This window comes from Harmonia axyridis, chromosome X (assembly GCF_914767665.1).
Source record: "Harmonia axyridis chromosome X, icHarAxyr1.1, whole genome shotgun sequence".
Taxonomy (NCBI): domain Eukaryota; kingdom Metazoa; phylum Arthropoda; class Insecta; order Coleoptera; family Coccinellidae; genus Harmonia; species Harmonia axyridis.
This window is the reverse complement of record NC_059508.1, coordinates 10,145,914-10,167,349: the sequence shown is the minus strand read 5'-3', so window position 1 is coordinate 10,167,349 and position 21,436 is coordinate 10,145,914. Positions and strand designations below refer to the sequence as shown.

The 21,436-nt window shown below is 32.9% G+C and overlaps 4 protein-coding genes across 15 annotated transcripts in view; 2 read left to right on the top strand and 2 right to left on the bottom strand.

Moving 5' to 3' along the window:
- The window catches only part of LOC123685636 (acetylcholine receptor subunit beta-like 1), a 31,745-nt gene extending 22,811 nt beyond the window's left edge, over positions 1-8,934 (top strand). Inside the window, exons 9-10 of the mRNA XM_045625394.1 lie at positions 3,144-3,378; positions 5,752-8,934. Coding sequence (XP_045481350.1) covers positions 3,144-3,378; positions 5,752-5,916 — 400 coding nt within the window. The 3' untranslated portion in view covers positions 5,917-8,934. The remainder of the gene's footprint in view (positions 1-3,143; positions 3,379-5,751) is intronic.
- Positions 196-14,150, bottom strand: LOC123685635 (DNA polymerase alpha catalytic subunit-like). Of its 8 annotated transcripts, XR_006748336.1 has the most exons (16): positions 13,875-14,150; positions 13,698-13,822; positions 13,560-13,647; positions 13,307-13,455; positions 13,099-13,263; positions 12,866-13,045; positions 12,441-12,813; positions 9,834-12,101; positions 9,506-9,722; positions 8,982-9,083; positions 8,793-8,846; positions 3,009-3,203; positions 2,903-2,958; positions 902-973; positions 654-851; positions 196-602 (listed from the first exon to the last, which is right to left on the bottom strand). XR_006748336.1 is itself a non-coding variant. In XM_045625393.1 (9 exons), exons 1-9 carry the CDS (start codon positions 14,002-14,004, stop codon positions 9,601-9,603), a joined length of 3,600 nt encoding a protein of 1,199 aa, XP_045481349.1. In that variant the 5' UTR covers positions 14,005-14,150; the 3' UTR covers positions 9,394-9,600. The 8 variants fall into 8 exon arrangements, 1 of the variants encoding a protein (XP_045481349.1); XR_006748335.1 differs by having other exon boundaries at positions 8,793-9,083; XR_006748337.1 differs by lacking the exon at positions 8,793-8,846.
- A 5-nt stretch (positions 14,151-14,155) lies between these two features.
- Positions 14,156-15,678, top strand: LOC123685637 (NAD-dependent protein deacylase sirtuin-5, mitochondrial-like). 5 transcript variants are annotated; one of them, XM_045625397.1, is made up of 5 exons: positions 14,156-14,576; positions 14,631-14,845; positions 14,905-15,044; positions 15,129-15,273; positions 15,386-15,678. In XM_045625397.1, exons 1-5 carry the CDS (start codon positions 14,268-14,270, stop codon positions 15,420-15,422), a joined length of 846 nt encoding a protein of 281 aa, XP_045481353.1. In that variant the 5' UTR covers positions 14,156-14,267; the 3' UTR covers positions 15,423-15,678. The 5 variants fall into 5 exon arrangements, 3 of the variants coding, with proteins under 3 accessions (XP_045481353.1, XP_045481352.1, XP_045481354.1); XR_006748342.1 differs by having other exon boundaries at positions 14,157-14,576; positions 15,109-15,273; positions 15,463-15,678; XR_006748343.1 differs by having other exon boundaries at positions 14,157-14,576; positions 15,109-15,273.
- A 79-nt stretch (positions 15,679-15,757) lies between these two features.
- Positions 15,758-20,260, bottom strand: LOC123686005 (small G protein signaling modulator 3 homolog). Its single transcript, XM_045625912.1, has 14 exons — positions 19,978-20,260; positions 19,727-19,923; positions 19,575-19,673; positions 19,403-19,521; positions 19,071-19,326; positions 18,886-19,016; positions 18,501-18,829; positions 18,289-18,434; positions 17,875-18,004; positions 17,677-17,824; positions 17,509-17,619; positions 17,286-17,453; positions 16,839-17,142; positions 15,758-16,485 (listed from the first exon to the last, which is right to left on the bottom strand). The coding sequence occupies exons 1-14, from the start codon at positions 20,044-20,046 to the stop codon at positions 16,290-16,292; spliced, it is 2,403 nt and encodes an 800-aa protein (XP_045481868.1). The 5' UTR covers positions 20,047-20,260; the 3' UTR covers positions 15,758-16,289.
- Positions 20,261-21,436: the final 1,176 nt, after the last annotated feature.

Below are 21,436 nucleotides of genomic sequence, written 5' to 3'. Positions count from 1 at the left end.
AAGGTGTAAAATAGACAATTTTCAAAACATAGTTTTCCGCGCCATCTGTTGCAGTTGGGTTGAACTTCGAAAAAAGTAGGAATCAGTTTCGAATATCATAAGTTTACAGGAAAGCCAGGGTCAGACTAACCTATAGATTAAAATATGTAGATTGGAAACTGTAGCTATTTCATCGATTTATTATTTTTCGCGCTACGCGCTACATGCTTGCTTGAGGTGATAATCAAGTGGGTCGGGCAGTAGGTATCTTCTATTTATTAACATAATGTTAGATGGACTCTCAACCGATTCTGGTCATTTTTTGAATTTGAGTCCATACAAATATAAGTTATGATATAGTTTCCAACCCCTTTCCATAAGTCTTCAAGACTGCCAGAAACTGACTGATCCTAGCCCTTTATTTTCCTGGAAAAAATGTATGAAAGAAACACAGAGAGCTACTCAATCGTTCATGCTTTCTGTGCAACGTTTGTTGCGTAGATTAAGGTGTAAGGCAACTCTCAAAACATATTTTCCGCGCCATCTGTTGAAGTTGGGTTAAACTTCGGAAGAAGTAGGAATCTGTTTTGGACATCGTAAGTTTACAGAACGCCAGGACTAACCTACAGATTAAAATATGTAGCTATTTTATCGATTATGATTTTTCGAGCTACCTGCTTGCTTCATGTGACAATCGAGTAGGTCTGGCAGTAGGAACCTTCTATTAACATAATGTTAGATGGATTCTCACCCGATTCTGGTCATATTTTGAATTTTAGTCTATACAAATATCAGTTATGATTAAGTTTCCAACACCTTTCCATATGTCTTCAAGACCGCCAGTAATTGACTGCTTCTAGCCCCTTATTTTCCTGGAAATAATTTATGAAAGAAACGCTGATAGCTACTCAATGGTTCCTACCTTATACACCTCCAATACACAGCGTGTTGACCTTTCCAATGCGTTCTGAAGCTCATCTTCTTTCTGATCGTTCTATAAATTACAGAATAGTAATAATTATGAATCAATCCCAAATTTATGAAACTTTAATAAACCAATTTAAAAAGAAACAAAGCATCGTTGAACATGGTCATAATACAAGAAGTGTACAAAAATAAATATATATAATAGTCCCAAGAGTATAGAACACATTTACAGCACAGTTTATCTTATTACGGACCAAAACTATATTGCCTTCTTCCACTTGAGATGAAAATGACTCTAAATATAAAGAACAGAAAAGATAAAAGAAAACTTAAATCTTACATTGTGAAAACTTCTGTTATATTTTACTCTGTATTTGAGAATATGTGTTAGTTTATATTGGCAGCCTCTAGAGCAGCCATACTCAACGTGCGGCCCTTTGGCCCTTTTTATGCGGCCCGAGCCACGGCATTTTTCACAAATAAGGTTTTGAAATTACGCAAAAATAACGGAATCAATATTTACTCCTTTGTTTATTTCACCTTTGTTTTCTTCCTTATTCCGCACACACAGAACACTATTACTTATAAACAATGGATTCTTTATACATACTATGATACTACCTATACCTAATCTTCTTAGCGAGAATGCCTTATCTCACGTTTTTTGCTCTTGTAGTTTTCGTTTCTATGTATTCTTGGGTGCGTTTTTTCAGCCGATTATATAGTTGAATTGTCATATTAGGTAATTTTTTTTCTGGCCAGTACCATGATTTTCAAAACCTCTTATTAGCATTATTGCATGAATTATGTTAATAAAAGAGTTTAGAAATCATGGTACCTAGCAAAATAAAAATTGCGATAAAAAAATTTGTCCAATTTTCTTAAAATCGTCAATAGTATCCCCTGTTTTCGTTTTCGGGAGCGCTTCCCTAACACCCCGTATATTTTTATTTTCGCACTTCCCTACTAATAATACAAAAGCGAAAAAACGTAATCTGCTTGTCAGTTACGCTTTGACGCATAAACCATTTGATAAAATTTGTTACAAAAAAAAAAGTTCCTAGTAGAGCTTAGGAAAGGACTTAGGCTACTTTTACAAGTAGGTAAATTACTGCGGCCTGCAAGAATGAACAGTTTGTAAGGTTGACTATGACTGCTCTAGAGAACTTATTTTCTTATTTATAAGTTATAGGACTGTTGTTTTGGATTGAATTAATTTTTTAATGTAGCGAATATTGTTTTGTTAATCTTTGTTGATCGGAGTGAATGAAATACACGTTTGTTTAGGTCATACGTTTCTGATCGGACTTATTTTCTTATTTATAAGTTATAGGACTGTTGTTTTGGATTATATTAATTTTTTAATGTAGCAAATATTTTTTTGTTAATCTTTGTTGATGGGAGTGAATGAAATACAAGTTTGTTTAGGTCATACGTTTCTGATCGGACTCTTATGTATTTTAAAATATTGTATATTATATATTGTGATAAATAAATTTGAATTTGAAAAACCCTTGATAATATTCGAATTCTTCGCAGTTATATCGAGTCTTAAAGCAAGGTGGAAGTTATGTAGCATTAATCAAATAAATATAATTTGGCCAGAATTTCTCAATCAATGTTTATAGGGAGTCGCCACAATAATGTGTAACGTTTGTTGTATAGATTAAGGTATAAAATAGATAGGCAACTCTCAAACATTGTTTTCCGCGCCATCTGTTGACGTCGGGTTGAACTTAGGAAAATGTAGGAATCTGTTTTGAACATCGTAAATTTACAGAAATGCCAGGGTCAGATTAAAGTATGTAGATTGGAAATTGTCGGGATTTTATCGATTATGGTTTTTCGCGCCACCTGCTTGCTTGAGGTGATAATCGAGTTGGTCTGGCAGTAGGAATCTACTATTAATTTAATGTTAGATGGACTCTCAACCGATTCTGGTCACTTTTTGAATTTGAGTCAATGCAAATATCAGTTATGATATAATTTACAATACCTTTCCATGAGTCTTCTAGAACACCAGAAACTGACTGATCCTGGCCCTTTATTCTCCTGGAAAAAATTTATGAAAGAAACACTGATAGCTACTCATTGGTTCCTACCTTATACACCTCCAATACAGAGCGTGTTGACCTTTCCAATGCGTTCTGAAGCTCATCTTCTTCCTGATCGTTGTAGAAATTACAGAATAGTAATAATTATGAATCAATCCTTGATAATATTCGAATTCTCCGCAGTTCTATCGAGTCACAAAGCAAAGTAGACGTTATGGAACTGTCTGATCTTCATCATCCCAACTGCAAAATAAACAGAAAGATGAATTCAGACCTAGGTCCTAGTGTTGGAGCTGAAAGTTGCAGGAGGGAAAGTGAAAGCTCAGATTCCATACTGTTGTCGCCAGAAGCTTCCAAGGCCACAGAAGCTGTGGAGTTTATTGCAGAACATCTACGTAATGAAGACCTCTACATTCAAGTAAGTTTTCATTCTGAACCGTTAGTACGTTGTGGTGTTCGATTTTGGACTTTCCTCCCGCGAAATAACTTTCAGGTCAGCTTGAACTTTGGTTACGTGTCTGTATGTGTGTCCGCACATCCTTATAGCAGCCTCAACATCCTAAATTCTAATCCTATTTTGATGGAATTGGCCATTGGTAATCAATTTGGGTCGTAGATGATCCCATACAAAATTGAACTCTTTCAGATAAAGATTAGGCATTTAGCATGCGCAACTATGAAATGCCGGAATCTCAATACTTCACATCTGTTTTTGATGGAATTCTGTTGGAAAATTCAAGTTTTCATAGGAATTTTATCTTTCTCGGGTTCATTACATCTGGTGGTTGACAAAATGTTGGAGATTCAAAAAAATGTAATATTCGAAATTATTGATGTGTTGCGATGACATTTTTTGAATGAAGACGTAATAGGGTACGGGTAGATACTTGGAAGCTGTTTACAACTCCGACCCTCGACTTAATTTCCACCAATCACAAACGCTCAATTTTGAATAAAAAATGGTTGCAAGTTGGAAAAACTATGAGACAGCACTTGTCAGCAGATTTTCGAGCTTACCTGCGGCTTGACAGCTCTGTTGTCATGAAATAAACACTTTTATACTATAGTATGTTTTTAATAGCATAAGACCTTCTTATGAGCAATTTTTAATAGGTGGAGTACAATCCCGCATTCTTGCGTATCCGCTAGATTTACACTGCGCAAAAAAATTAACGCACATTTTGGAAATCTCAAATTTATTCTACAACTGAAGGTGTTCTCAATGATGATTATTTTTATCAGAATTATGCATGCATATGTTATCCACTTGAAACTTTTTTCTTCAATACAGATGTTTTTTCCCAGCAGGAATAAAAAAAGATGAGATTATCAGATTTTGAATGTATTGGCTCCATTCTGAAATCAGTTGTTCTCGATCAATTCTAGTGATTAATAGTTTTTCTTTCGTTTGATTTTCTACACTCGATCACTATGCAACGCGAAACACGCAATTTGACCCAAGAGGAACGTGTCCAAGCGGTAGTTTTGCGAGAAGAAGGGTGGACATACACAAGAATTGCAGAAAGGTTTGGAGTTTCCCATACAAGTGTGTCCAGAATGTTGCAGCCATTCAGGGAGACAGGTATGATTGTCCGAAGACCAGGACAGGGTAGACCACGGGTAACAACTGCCATTCAAGAACGTTACTTGAGAGTTTCTCAGTTGAGACAACGGTTTGCAACCGCTCGGCCTCCTTCGAAATCAGCTTGAGCAAGCTCATGGGGTGCAAATTAGCACTCAGACAATAAGAAATCGCCTCAGGGAATATGATTTAAGGCCTCGTGTCGCGGCAAGAGGCCCAGCTCTCACCCCAGCCCATCGAAGGGCGCGTTTGGATTTTGCGAGAGAGCATATCCATTGGGAAGAGGCTGATTGGGAAAGAATTCTCTTCACAGATGAGTCTAGATTCTGCCTCTACCATTGTGATCGACGTTCCCTTGTATACAGACGTTCACATGAAAGATATGCTCAGTGCAATTTCCTGAATACTACTGGTTTCGGGGGAGGATCGATTATGGTATGGGGTGGATTATCTTTGACTGCTCGCACAGACCTAGTGGTCGTTGATAATGGAGCTATGAATGCTGATAGGTATATAAGGAACATTCTTGAAGATCATGTAGTGCCATTTGCCCCATACATTGGTGAAAATTTCATTTTTATGGACGATAATGCCAGACCCCATCGTGCGCGCATCGTTCAGGAGTACCTTGAAGAGTTTGAAGTCTCTCGAATGGAATGGCCAGCAAGAAGTCCAGATCTCAATCCGATTGAGCAGGTTTGGGACAACCTTAATAGAAGGCTGAGAAGTTCAGAAAATCATCCAGCTACTCTTAATGACTTAGGAATCCAACTCAGAGAAATCTGGGTAGGATTAGATCAGAACATTTTAAGATCACTCATTTTGAGTATGAACCGTCGTTGCAGAGCTGTAATTAACGCAAGGGGTGGAAATACCGAGTATTAAATCACTTATCAGCATTCCAGTATTTTAAAAATTGTTTATTTCTCTTATTTCACATAAGATTGGGTGTAATCCTGAATTTTTCTTCCATTTAATGTGTCTTGTTTCGTTCAAAACCTTCCCGAAAGAACATAAAAAATAAGTTATAAAGTCAATGTAAAGTTAACTTTCATTAAAATTGAAATTTTCAGAATGAGCGTTAATTTTTTTGCACAGTGTATAATTTTTATCCAGCGGATTTGCGAGATTGATATTTTGGTGCGGGATTGGATTCCCTAGTTGCGATATGTTGATCTTGTTTTCTCAGAATGTTTTTTTTTCTTTCAGACAAGAGAGGACTGGAAGTACGTGGCGATGGTAATCGATAGACTCCAGCTGTACATGTTTTTTCTTGTTACCACGGCCGGTACAATCGGTATATTAATGGACGCACCTCATATTTTCGAATACGTCGATCAAGATAAAATAATAGAAATCTATCGCGGTAAGTAGAAAAGTCATCTGCATCGATCTTTCAAATCACGTGGCTTCCAAGCGTTATATCGCAAAGGCCTACAAATTCGATGGCATATAGTGACTGTTCAATAACAGACCGGACATGCTATATATAGAAACCGTAAGATCACGTTACGTCGACGCGAGTGTTTTTCATCATTTTGTTCCTTAAAAAATCGCAAAAGTGACAATCGAAGAGGGAGGTGTAGAGGATATGTCTCCGAAAGGTTCGGTCAAGATACCCATGAAGACCAGAATCCGTAGCTCAATACAAGATGACTTGGGAGCTTCGCAGCCTTATTCCAAACCTTCCCGAAAAAACGGCAAACGTAACCATAGAGGCCGCGGTTCTCCCGAGAAAACGGAAATATTAACACTGTCTATATTTAGTTTAGAGTAGATTGGGTCCATTCAGATTGAATGAGACTAGGCAGTGTTATACAGTAACGTGCTGCATCGTATAGTGAACTGGTGCTAAGTACATGCGTAAGTGCCTCTTGCACCAGCTCTACATTCGTCCATAAACGACGCCGAAGCCTACAGCTCAAACACCAACCTGTACATTACAGAACTTCACCATCAATTAATTTATTTAAATAACGTAGATAATATAAATGTAAGAAAGCATTTAGGCCAACATCGAAATTAACATTAACTCATTCACCTTTTTGTTCAACAGTCCGATAACAATAAACATTCAACAGATATGGGACATTCGGGGCTTTTTAGCCGTGGTCTAGTCGCTCGACGTTTTTGCCATTCTAATACTGCCGTGGGCATCTTCTGTCGATGTTATTCAAATGTTTGTAAGCCATGCCATCCCAATATTAAAAAAATCGAATATCATCGACACAAGATGAGAAGAAACACCAATATTTCATAGCACTTAGTTATCAGCAATATATCAAACTCAAACTGGAACGTCAGTTGAAAAAACGACTAGAGCACAGTTAAAAATCCCTAAAATGTTCAACTCCTTCGAATAATCCTCAGCATTACAACATAAACATTGTTTAAAGGCGTGCCAAATCTCTCACTAGCTGAGTTCATTTGTCTTCACTGTTGATATATTCAAGCGATTTGTGCCTGTTTTCACCAAGCTAAGCACTCACTGATTCGTGGTTGCTAATAAAATTGCCAAGTGCCAATATTGAACGAGTTTGCAAGAATGTATAAATGATATTTCTGTTTGTTCCGATTTTGTGTACGAAAGTCCATCGAAAATCTGAGAAAATTCGTTGTTCGTGTAATTACTTTGGTTTGGTGTGCGTTCCATTCGTATGAACAATAATAGAGTCCATGTGATATGCCTACCGCAATAATTTTATCTGTTTGTTGTTGCAATTGGGAAAAACTGACCCAAATCGACACTGCGATGAAGCTGCTGCTTTAACCATTCTCGATGAACAATTTTTACGGAGTGTAGTAAAAAAAAATGTTGACTGTTTAATTGTTAATATAGTTTGTGCGGCCTTTTGGTCCACTTTGATGTTCAGCTTACTCAGGGTATCCACCAAAAGTAAAGAGAGTCTTTTATGTAGCATTCGTTAATAAGTTCATAACTGAACATAGAACATACATTTCATAATCCAGTGGATTTCATAAGAGACATTTGCCTTTTTCTAGAATTTCCGGTCTTCCATTTGTACAAAGTTACTTTCTACTGGAAACTCCTGAAAAATTTCTCAGATTTTATGATGCGAGCTAATTTTAACAATAAATTGCAGAGTAGATGAATTTGTGAATAATAGAAATACGCTATATGTTAAATTGCTCAATAATAAATTAATCCGAAATTGTAACTAAACGTAACGATAATCTTAGGTTTTTTCAAACAGTTTTTTTCCAATGAACAGAGTGCAATTTTTAATAAAATACGTATATTTATATGAGCGATTACTTTTGCACTCAATATTAAGAGATCAAAATCAAGAGTGGTCAGCTAATACATGTCAGTATGAAAAATTGAATGTTATGCTTGCATAGAATAGATTTTGCATATGAAAATAATAACTTTTTATCTCTTATACATTTTATACATAATAATTTGTAATTATAGCCAATTCATTTTAGCTTAAAAAATACCAACGTCTATAAGAAACATCAATGAGTTACTTTACAGCTAATGCCTCATCCTCCTAGTATAACAAATTCAAATATATCCATGGTTTGATTGGTTTTGAAATTGTATAACATATCAAATAATTTTTCAAAACCAGTTTGTTGAGAAAACTGAATTCGCCATGCATAAGAATAACAAAATAACGGCTCTTGAAAAGCAATTAATAATTCCTAAATTCAAATATTCTTTCTAACAAAGAGTGAAATGCGATGCAATATTTTCAACCTCAGGTAATAAATAGTTTCTGGAGTATTACGTGTTTCATGTAAATTGATATTTGCCAAGGTGCTATTTAAATCAACTTATAATATACTTTGGATGGCCTAAGTTGTTCAATTGGGTGTTATATCGAGGTACAGTAATCAATATATTGCTCAAACACATGAATGTGTGCAATCATTAGTAAATACTTCATACCACAGGTAATTTAATGATTATAAATATGTACAGTAATATGATCACTATAGGCACGTTAATAATCCTGAAATATTATATAGGTATCTTATAAGGTAGCAGCAAATCACACACTTTATTTCATTTTTACTGCTGTATATTGAAATTCCTAGGAAATTATTAGTGTATATTATGAAAGGTCTTCCACTATTTTACTATTGTTGAAACTTTCACATTCGTTTAATAGGGAACATTATTTTTCATCAACAGCTATCTACTTGTGTGTAAGCCAACGTGCTAATAGTTATCAATTGTAATATAAAGTTGTTACAAATAGTTCTAACATAAGAATACATACCGTATAGCACTGCCTATCTGTGTTTCGGCACAAATTGCTTGGAACACCTATTGACTATTAATAAACAATAATCATTCACTTGTTATAATGTTAATGTAATAAAAGAGGCATTTACAATAAAATACGCATAATAAATTGTTAACGCCCCATTTGATTTGTAAACCATTCCTCAAATAATGCAATACTTACAATTTATGTCAATAGCAATAAAGGTAAGTTCATTTAGAATAACACCAGAATTGTAAATTAGCATCTCTCATGTTTCTTTTGTAACTAATTTTATAATTTTATCTGTAAAAGAGAAAAATTAAAAACTTATAATTTTAATAATCACTTAACACATTCAAAACTTAATTACTTTGAAATATATTTTGAAGGAAATATGTTAAAGAGCGTTTTTTTTCAATTAAGGTACCAAATTGTATCCCTGTCTTGTAGTCAAGCTGACAAAAAACGTTTTGAGTGAAAATTTCAAAACAAATCTTCTTCGAAACGGTTGGAGTTTCATCCAAAATTATGTTTCTCAACTACCAATAAACAAAGACAATGTTAAATATTCAATGGAAATTGTGAAAATGTAAAAATGAAAACATTTATAAAATAAAAATTCATATAATATATAATGGTACTATACAAATATGGAAAAGTAACAATTAAATAAATTAACTGAATTTGTAAAATTTTTTGTTCTAGCACAATATATGTAATAATACCTGCAAGCATTCAAAAAGTAGAAGCTAAACAGGAAGGTTCAAAACATTGAACTAATTCTATTTTTCCAGTTGCCTTATGATTTTGATAACTGCCATTATAAATTAATGAAAATTTTTGTTAAATCAACTGAGAGAAAACCAGAAAGCTCTTCGTAATACTGAATTGATTGTAGTAAAGAATTGCAGGCGACTTTTTTCTGTTCATTGAAAGTGGAACCTGAAAGAAATGAATGTAAATTGTTTTAAACAGATATATTCAAAAATGAAATTGTATTATAAAATTTAAATGTATTATGTTAAACGGTTCAAAAAACTACATGGAACTTACATAATGCACTTCTGAAAATATATTTAAAATATGCCAATTGAAGAAACAGATCACATTCATTGAATACTTGGACCATTGCTCCTTTAGTGCAAACAGTACAACTGTTATTTTCTTTTGAATAGCATAGTGGTATCCTAAATGTTCTGAATGTACAATTCACATTAGTACACTTCAATTCACATTTATAGTATTTTTGTATGTAGCCGTTAATAGTTACTACCAACATATTTTTCAGATAACTGAGATTATCTAAAGGACAAAAATCACATTGTACATTCTGGCATTTATCCAAAATTTCTTGATTATCATTTGTATCAATTGTGTTTAGTTCACCACATTTTGGACAATTGAAAATAAATGGATTTCTCCTTTCGAATTTCTTTTCATTAAATTTAAGTTGTTTATTTTTTGGAGGTTGATTTTCCTTGCCTAAACACTGTTCAATTTCCCAATTATTCAGTGCAATAGACGAACAAATCTTTGATACAAATGGTAGTACTTGTTTTCGTAAGTAATATGAACCATCAATAATCCAATCATTCATGCATTTCAATTCCTTCAAATGATAAGCTTTTCGGGAGAAAGTTCCCTGCTTATCACAACACATTACGAAGGATACGGCATCACCAATCTTGAAATCAAAAAGACATTTCTCGTTACATCTCCGAGCTACTTGCACATGGGGTAAACTTGTTTCTTGGGAATAACTCAATGGATCTTGCGTTAAGTATTTAGTCATTACCAATGTTTCTATAGGAATGTCGTTTTTCGACAATTTTGTTTTTGTTTGTCTTAGTAGCTCCTTTATTTTTGTATGTTTTTCAAAAAGAGTATCATCGCTTAATATTATATCTATGACAATTTTTCCAATTTCGCAAACGCAATCAGGCCAATCATATCTTATTATATCTAAACCTTTAAGAATTCTCACATCATTGTCATGGACTACAGCAATACCCGCATATTTCTTTTTCGCGATCATCAATAACTTCTTGAATATCGAGTCAATCCTTAGTTTTATTGAAGAAAAATTGGCATTTACCATTTCTTCTATTCTTCGACCAACTTCTTTCACATATCCCAAGTCTATACTATGTGTATTTACCATCAAGCTATCGGTATCTCCATAGATAATATCATATCCTTCATTCTCAAGTAGAGAGGCAGTATTGCCCAAAATTTTTCGACCTTGTGCTGTAACCTTCTGAGCAACTGATAGAGCATTAAAACGAAAGTTATGGTAACCTAAACAACCATATATGCTGTTAGCAGACAACTTTAAAGCAGTCTGATAAATTTGATAACGGTAAAAAATAGTGGAATCATTATTTAAACTTTTCATTTTATCCTTAACCATTCTCCTTTCTTGTATGAAATAGCCCATCAGTTTTGGTAATATCCCTGAAGGTGGATCAGTACTATTTGAATTATCAGCCCCATTATGAGATATGCATATATTATATTCATGGATAATGCTAGGGTATAAAGATTCAAAATCCATCAGCAATATATAATTATTATAGAATCCAACTTGGGGTTCTAGAACTAAACCGCCTAACAATATTTCATCTTCCTCTATGTCTATTGTTTTCTTTTTGTACTTTTTATTGGGTGGTATGAAATTTTGTTCATGGAATGCATGTAATAGCAAGTATTCGCATCTATCAGTTATACTTGCATTGAAGGTTTGGGATAACACATTACCGCATATCTGCGTAAGTTTCACAGAAAGAGGAATAATATTAGTTTTTGAAACCAACTTAAGCATATGTAAAGGTTCAGTTAAAGAAATAAAGAGAATTTCTAAAAACTTTTTTGTTTCCATTTTCCCACTTAAAAAACATGTTTCTTCTAATTCTGGCGCCCATCTCTGTTCTTTATTTATATTAAGAAATTTTTCATACAACTCATTCAATTCATAGTTTCTGGAAAGGGAAAATTCTTTGGCTAAATATCTCAGATCACATAAAAGTCGGCCACTAAATAAATATCTCCTTAATTCCGAGTTGGCTGATAAAACTTTAAACTTTCCCAATTTATTACAATCTTCGATTTGTAGTGATTCTAAGCGATCAATAAACTTATGAAAATCTTTATTTTCAATATCATAACCAACTACAATGTCAGGGTCTATTTTGTTGAATTCCCTCAAAAAATATATCAACATATCTTTTTCAGAATTCAGTTTTTGAATTTTAGTCCTCCTTAAACCATTGGAAATTTCAGGTAGTTCAAACTCGCCTACATTACAACCGACAAAAGTCAAGGCTAAAAAGAAACAGAACAATTTTAATGCAGACTGTAAGATTAAGTTTTTTCATTCAAAGAAAAACACTACTACATTAGTTAAATAAGCCTTTGGAATCATTAGTATATCCAACTGGTTCTTTCAACTCAGAAACATGATGAATAAATGATTTGAGATTCTACCTACACCACAGTACAATTTTTAATATGTCAACCCACTTGGAAAAATTAAAATTTTCCGTAAAATGAGTAATTTTGAATCAAGTTTAATAAATGAAGTACTTGCCCTCAGAACTTCAAGGCATAATTTTACTTGTAAATTATTAAGTGATATCACTAATCATTTCTTTGAATACTCACCACAATAAGTTTGTTCTTCTATAACAGTAGAATTTTCTTTCCAAATTTCATAATTGAAATTCACAGCCCAAGACAAAAGAGCAATATTGTTACTTTGGTTAACACTTCTAATATGGTATGATAGAAGTGTTAAAGGTGGACTTGATGATTTATTAATACTTTCACATAATGATATATCTTCTGTTGAACATGATACTTCAAAATAACACCAAGTCTTTGCTTTAACAGCCTTTTTTGAGTTGGAAATATCCAGCCAACAAGGACCTCTTATACATTTATCCAACAAAAAATTTTCAAAACAATTATTTTTTGCACCAAAAATTTTGGAAAATGTTGATCCTTGTAATTTGCTTTCAACGGCAGGATAATAAGCCTAGAAACAATTTATTTTATCATGGAAAACATTCTGAAAAATATTCATTTACAGAGTACTCAATTTCTAATAAAATTTTTTCGGCTGGAAAAAATGATTCCCCCAAAATCTTCTTTTTAATGAATCTATAATTAAATTTTTTTATATTCAAAGGCTTCAGAGCAAGGTTATAGAATTCGTCTATAACTGAAGTTGCCCTATCTGGGATATTCTCTCCATTTTCATCTGTAATCTTAGGAAATCACTATTATAAAATCATTACATTGAATTGAAATGAAATCTTACACATTGCCTTGGTAACACAAAGAGTTTTCTTTGAAGAGGACTCACAACTGCACAACAGGATTTATAAGATCCACAGTGATGACAATAAGTTTTACCAAACAAATATACTGTTGCTTCTCCTCCAAAAAGTTTTTCATAGGCATCAATATAATAAAATCTAAAAAACTTAACCTTTTAATGAGTACAGCAATATTTTTCCAATGAATACCTTCTTATTAGCAGATTGAATAAGCGGTAAATCCACAGGATCATGGTTGAATTTCAAGTTTGAAATGAGATCTTTAGATTTTTTTTCTTCATTTAAAAAATTATTCAAAATGCTTTTTATATTCCTGCCCTCAATGTTTTCCATTGGAACTAAAAATTTTTTTTGTATAAATCAATTGATTCTTTTATGAGTATTATGACAATCCATTGCAATATTTTTTCATTCTATTAATTGTGTTATTCAGGTCTTTTACCTTCTGTTTGATATTTTACTACTTCGGGTTCAGTAACATTAGCAGAGTTGTCAGTTATCGTCTTCTTTGTAATTAAAGGAACTTGTTTCTGAAAAAATGTTGTTATGAAAAGAAATAATAGTAAACTCTGCTACATACTTGCTTGAATTTTATATTTGACCAAGTACGAAAATTGTCAAAATTGTTAGGTGTAACAGACGGAATTTGGCCACTCTCAATCTTTTTTTCCAGATCATCCAAAAAATCTCCATAGAACGTTTCTTCTGAAATAATAATTCAAATATTGTGCACTGGAGAATTGAATAGAACCCTGACCTGATTCATAATTATCACTTTTTGGTAGAAGACTTTTGGCAAATTCTTCAGCATTAAATTCCTTACTCAACTCGTTGATATCTATATGCGAATTATCACAAGAATGGTAATCTAAATTTTCATTATCCATTGAGATTAAACTATATTATCATGAACCACATCAAGAATAGATTCATAAATCTTAATTTTATTTCAAAAAATGTCAAATATAACCTCCAAATTGTCCAGGTCATAGATGTGTCAAAACAAACGAGACCTTGTTGAACTTTAACCTCAATCTTGAATTGATTGATTGATTGAAAAAATTGTAGAAAAAATTTAAAATCATAGAAAACTCCTACCACTTGTTCTTGTGGCTTTTTTGTTTTTATAGACATAACCTATTTCAATTTCATGTTTTCTTCGAATTTCATTATTGAATTATTCAAAATGCCCAGAAAAAACAAAAAAAATATAAAATTCATAAGCAATTATGCTTTATTTCGTAAAGTGGCAGACGACGCCCAAAAAATAGTTGTTCTAACTGGAGCCGGAATATCTGCTGAATCAGGTATACCAGTATTTCGAGGATCTGTTGGTTTATGGAGAACTTATAATGCGAAAACGCTAGCAACCCCAAATGCCTTTGCGAATTTTCCATCTCTTGTATGGCAGTTTTATAGTTATAGGAGGGAAGTAGCATTCAATGCCGAGCCTAACAAGGTTCGTATTTAACATCTTAATTATACCATGCTTCTTTTACTAAATTATCCATAGGCGCATTTGGCTTTAGCCAAATATGAGGAAAAATGTATTAGAGAAAAACGGAAATTTTCCATAATTACCCAAAATGTGGATGGACTTCATCACAAAGCTGGTTCCAAGAAGGTGATTGAACTACATGGTACACTCAGAAAAGTGAAATGTACCAAATGCAGCTATGTTTATGAAAATTTGGATGTACCTATATGTGAAGCCTTAAGAGGACTAGGGTAAAGGATTTCACTTTCATTTTATGAAACTTATCAAATTTTTAAAAATTTGTTCTTAGAAGTTCTGAAAGTTTACAAAAAGAACTACCAATCGTCAAGGTGGAAGACTTACCAAAATGTATCAAGTGTAATTCTCTGTTGAGACCTTTCATTGTCTGGTTTGGAGAATATCTTGATCCTGAGATTATGGAAGAATATCGTAAGACTTGAAAACATGTGTCCAAAGTTCTTTAACTTAATGAAAAAATATGAATTGTTTTCAGTATGTTTTATATACTTTCAGGGCGTTTGGTTGAAGAAAGCCATCTCATTATTGTGATTGGCACTTCTTTCATGGCACACCCAATATTTGTTCAAACCATCAAAGCAAAGTGTGTTCCAGTTGCAGAATTCAACATAAATGAATGTCGTACTTCAGAAGCATTCAAGTAAGAGACTGTTTTCGTTTGTTGCATGCTTCCATGTCCTCCTAATGGAAATGTTCAAATAAAATTGCTCGAGTAGTGATAAAAAATCTGTCTTGTCTTTTAAAAAATATAGAATTCCCCTCAAAGTGTGCAGACTGGGTAAATGCTGATTACTTGGACTGGTTACTACTATTTTTCTTGGAATTTTAGGTTTTACTTTCCTGGACCTTGTACTGCTACCCTACCAGAGGCATTAGGGGTGGAGTTATAAAAATTGTGATATTTAAAAATGTTTTGACTGACTTTGATATTTAAAAATGTTTAGACTTAAAGCTAGTATTCGTTTCTTTATATGTTAAGTTATGTTTATTATAAATTTTTGTATTGAATGTTCCTCTAGATTTAAATAAATTTATTTGAATTGTACATCCTTTTTTTTTTCATTTGATTCAATATGTTAGGGCTGCGAGACTTTTCAGGAAAGGTGAAAATAGATTTTGTAGAAAACAATAAAAGATTAGGTTTATTAAATATACTAATTTCTTCAGGTATTAACAAAATAAATAACTTACACAATACTTTATGCATATTCCAAAAACTGATCATTATGATATATACATGTATATGTCTAAAAACTGAGTTAATGTAAACATGACAGGTTTTAGGTGATCATACCTTGAGATATAAATAAGTATTTATTTTCTGTACAGCAAAATCTAGCAAAAACATAGTAAGTTTTCTGAACTTCACCTTAAATCATTATAAATTCATTAACGGAATATTTCTTATAGTTCTTCAGCTTGTCTAACAATAATCAACTTAGCCGTGTTTATGTAAATTTGAGGTAGAGGAATACAGGCAAAAATTAGACCAATTGAGATTTAAGATTCACAAAAATGTTGTGTGATAAGATGAACTAGTGTGAAAATCAAGTTTTAACTTCATCCAGATATAAATGATTATTAAGACTAATTTCAAATCAAGCAGTCCAAATCGTTTGGAATAGATTAAGGAATGTTTTTCCTTGATATTATTGTTTATATGTCCCAACTGAAAAGATGATGTTTAACTAGCATATCCCTTACTCCATCTTTCAATGGTTGGTTGTTATTTTCTTTTTTCACTGGAAGCTCCCAATTGGGATTCAGATTGAAGGAAAGTTGTGAAAGAATTCTAAGATCACACTTGATCTGCACCCATCCAGGGCTATAGACAAAGGACCAAGGATGATACCTGAAACAAAAAGAAAATTGATGAATGAATTTAATTTCATGGCATTCAGACAAATTTTCAATTCTGAAAAAAGTACTTCCTCGAGCGGGACTCGAACCCGCAACCTCCGAATAACTAGTTCGACGCTCATTTCACTAAGCCATCGAGGAAAGTGGAGCGTCGAACTAGTTATTCGGAGGTTGAGGGTTCGAGTTCCGCTCGAGGAGGTACTTTTTTCAGAATTATTAAAGCCTGTTGTAGGCTTTATTACTGTTTCCTATAGCCAGTTTAGGCACAGCCTTATTTTTTTTTTCTCTAATCGTGAACTCAAATTATTTCATAATTAATAGAGACATGAATATTTATGATCTCACCATTTTTGAACAACTTCGCTACTGGAACATAAGACTTCCAACCACAAGTGTAGAACCTGTTCATTTAGGCCCATACATATCAAAGACCTCAACTTAACGTCCATTTGTGCATGTGCATTGTCGTGAGTCAAATTAACTGCTTGAACGCATCGATATAACAACTCCTCCGGTGTTAACACTTTGCCATCTTCGTCTAATCTATAGGTCTTGCATAGCACTAGCCTACTATACACTGAATTGAAATCTTTCTCCACTTCTTTCGTTGCACATTCTTCGATGAATAGCCATGGATGGCAAGGACCTCCTAAATGTAGAATATATCTCAGACCTAAATTTCACATAAAGCCATTGAAATTACAACATAAAGCAAGAATTTTCACCCTTGATTCCTAGTACTCGATAAAATTTTGAGAATTTATACATTGGATCCAATTAATGAAATTTTACCTAAAAAAATTGGTTTTTTCATTCCATGCTCAAGGACTTGTTTTATAACGGGGCATAAAGTCCCCCGAACCAAATCGGTGATAGTTTCTGATATGCTATCATCCCCTGCTGAACTATACTGTTTACTTCTCTCGTCTAAAAGCTGGACGAATTTAGCAGGAAACCAACCTGAATCATTTTATCATTAAGCATTCAACGCAACAACTGTGAAGAATATAATCACCTCGTAAACCATTTAATTCTCCTATCCAACAGTGTTCATCTTTCTGACTGATGAGAGTAATGATATCATTTTTTCTAAAACCTAATTCATCGTCATCGTGTCGCTCAAAATCTAAAAGAATAAGGTATTTGGAGGAGTGAGCTTGAGTAAATACGCAGTTTGACCTACCCAGCAAAGCTTTAGCTCTACGTTTCCTATTTTTTGAAACATTAATGTAATTTGAATGATCTGCAGCATGAGATTCCATTGAGTAGTCGGCTCCTAGTGATATTTCTGCACTTAGTTTAGGATCCATTTGCAAAAAATATCTAGTTATCTTGAAAAATACATTAGTAATATCGAACTAGAGCACATTTTATAGAGTACCTGTAGTACAGCTTCCCTTAGGTCAACTAGTATTTCAGTCTGTTTGATATTTTTCGATTTTATATCATTCTCATTATCTTCATTGAATAGAAGCATTTGTATCATAGATTTATTTTTTTTCACTTGGCGCCTAAAAAATTATGGTAGATGAAAAATTCACTAGACATAAAAGATCAAGAGGAAACATTAGATGACCATTTGACAGATTTCTTAAGTCCTTTCATAAGATTTAGTAATGTTTATGGAGCACATAAACTTGGACATTTTTCCATGACCTTTTTACAGGAAAAATAAATCTGTTCAGATTCTCAAAGTAATTTTCAAGCATATTTTCAAACTGAGTGTGTATTATCCTGTCAATAAATGGGACAGTATTTTTTATTGGACCTCTTGAAGGCAAAAATATTACATTACCTCGATAAATGTTGCTTTGGCAGATTTGGGAGTGCTTCAGGATTTCCCACTAAAGTTCCTTGATCTGCCATCAAATATGCCAAATGTCTCCTTCTATAAGTTTCAACCATGACCTCATTCAAAGATGCAGTGAGTGTCAATGAAACCTGTTGAAGGGTAATGACATTTTATTAAATGAGAAAACTTTAAAAAAAATGTGATATGAATATTACCTCCAAAAGTTGCTCAACATCGTCTATCTCTACTGGTATGGAAGAAAGAACGTTAAAAATTTCAGCAGAATTTTCAAGCTCTTTGATATGTTGCTCTTTCATTTTTAACATTCCTAAACTTATTTGGAACAAAATTATTGAACCATTAAAAAAGAATAAATCCCAAATTCTCAATAATATTTTCATATGAACAACATTGGCAAATAATGTAAGAAACCAGTTCAGAGTTATCAAAGATAGTTCGATATCATGTGTTTTCAATTTTTCGTCCAAATCTGGTAGATAATTAGATATAAGATTTCGTAGAACACGCTGATCAGCTTGCACACCTAAAAATACAACAGATGTAAATTTGAAATTGACATGCATAGTATTAGCAATTAACCTAACAATGTTGAACTATAATAAGAGGCAGGTAAGAGATCTTCAACTATTGTAACCATTATCCAAAAAACATCCTCTTCTTCTAAAAGTAGTAATAAACTTGCTGTTATCATACCAGTGCCTTGACAGTACCTGCAAAAAAACATGTTTCTTATACATATTTCAAGATGTCAAATATGTATTTACCCAATTTCTGGGTACAACCAAGCAATTCCTCTTAATATTCTTCGAAGCCTTGAAACTCCAGTGCTATTAGAATGACTAAAACAGGCATTTGTTGGCATAACATGAAGTAAATCTTTCTCAATTTGTTTAGACGTCATGAGAGAGTCACTGCTAGACATTTTCACAATTTCTTTATAACTCAGTTCTGAATGTTGTTTTTTTTCTAGAGCTCCTGATATTCGAACCCATATTTGGGATCTTAGTGAATGTGGAATTCCTATAAGACATTGAGAAATAAGCTCATATGTCCTCACAAGACTATCACTCAAACAATAATAATAATTTTATAATACCTGACTTGATCATTGTGCATAATTTATCAGTTCTAGGGAGTCTTAATTCCACCTTATCCCAAGTTAACTCAGAAACTTCCTTATTATGAGAAAATTCCAAATGAGCCACCCACCTCAATCTAAGTACAAACATATGTTATTAGAAGAACATCAAAATAGTTATCATCAATACCTATGCTGAGGGTCTTCTACAAATGGAATGCCAAGGAGTTTTTTAGAACTCTGTTCTGGGCCATCTTCTTCATCTACTCTAAACCCAAATTCATCAAATCTAAAAAAAAATATTCCAAAAATGTATCCAAAACAAATGAAAAAATCAACTACCTGTATTCTGGTTGAGAATTTGGATCATCTGGAACTGCCGATTTAGCCAGCAGATCTTGAGGCCACATACTTGGAATAAGAGCTGAAAAAGGACCACCAGGACTTGGTACTTGAGAATCATTTAAACTCAAAGATTCTGAGAAATGTTCAACAGAAGTTTCAGTTAAATCATCTATTGCTAATTGTAGCTCTCGTTTCTACAACAATTAGAAATGAGACAAATATTTCCAGTCAAATATCAGTATTCTTACATTATGACCCTCCTTGTCAACATAACCATCATGATCTCTTTGATTAAAAAATGATTTTGCTAAATCCATTTTATTCAAATTACCAGTAAAAATTATCTACGTTTTGGGTTTTATTTGAACGAAATTTTTCTTTATGCTAACATACATCCAGGGATTTCCTTGACTTCTGACATTTCCTCTTGCCCTTTTGATTATCGCAACCTACATATTTTGGGAGGTTATTTTCATAATAAAAAAAATCAAATGTTAATGAACTGGCTAGTGCTCTTCAACTATAAATATTCTTTTCTATGGTTTAGTTTTTCTGAATATCATGTCCGTTAATTATTAAAAGACCCATAAATCCAGATTCAGGGGATAAAACGTATCTGTATAAATCCTTTGGAATAAATCAAGGATAACGAAAGGCAGTAGAAATTATTAAAATGCCTTGAATGAGTAGGAGTCCAGAAAATTAAAAATGGTAATCTCGTGGGGTAGTGTTCTGTGCTGCTGACTGTCATTGATTGGATAACATTTTCACAGACTAACTAGTAATCTGTGACATTTTCCTGTTTCCAACGATTTAATAGTGTCTTAACATATTGGAATCTCAGGTTTTCGAAAAAAAGATAAAATTTCTCCACTTTCTGACGGAAATTTTTCATGAGTTACATATCAAATCAGTTTAAAATCCATTGATATCTTCGAAAAAATATGTTGTTAGATCTGTGGTATTCACGGTATGAAGTTTTTATATACATAATATAACAGTGTTCCAGTTTGATTATTCAGTATGGTTTTTAGGATTTTTTCAGTTGAAGGATAAATTATAGTAGGGAAAACATTTTATGCTACAGAACGAAAGTTACAATAATGTCCATCTGTGATATACACGGTATAATTTTTTTTTATCATGCGCGGTTGCCATTAGTACTGAATCTACGTGAATACTAATACCATACAAAATTTTTTTTATGCTTATTTCAAAAAAATTATTTGTTGGAAATATGCTGACAGAAAAAACTTTCCATTCTTTGGAAGTTTCAAGACCATATTTTCCAATCCAGTCGTATCAGTTTTTGTCCTTTTTATACTACTGTTCAAAACTTCCTTATGAATAATTCGACTATTTTTTACAAGCTTCTGTAAAAATTATTGCTTATGATACTACATTATGATAAGAGCAAATTTTTATTGTGACTCAATAAACTTCTTCAATTTTTCATCGTCCTATCATTACTTTCAGCGCCATATTTAATATTCGCTTTTTTAATGATTCGAAACATTACTGAAAGCTTTTTCTTAAAAAATTTTTAAGAAATTTAGACAAAAAAGCTTTTTTTTCAACTCCTCAAAGATTATTTTATTTTATTTGAAATGAAGAAAAAAGATTTTGTTGAAATATATATTATAATGATATTTCTACGGAAATATACGCCTATCAGTCTGGCAACATTGTCTGCATCCTATGAAGAGT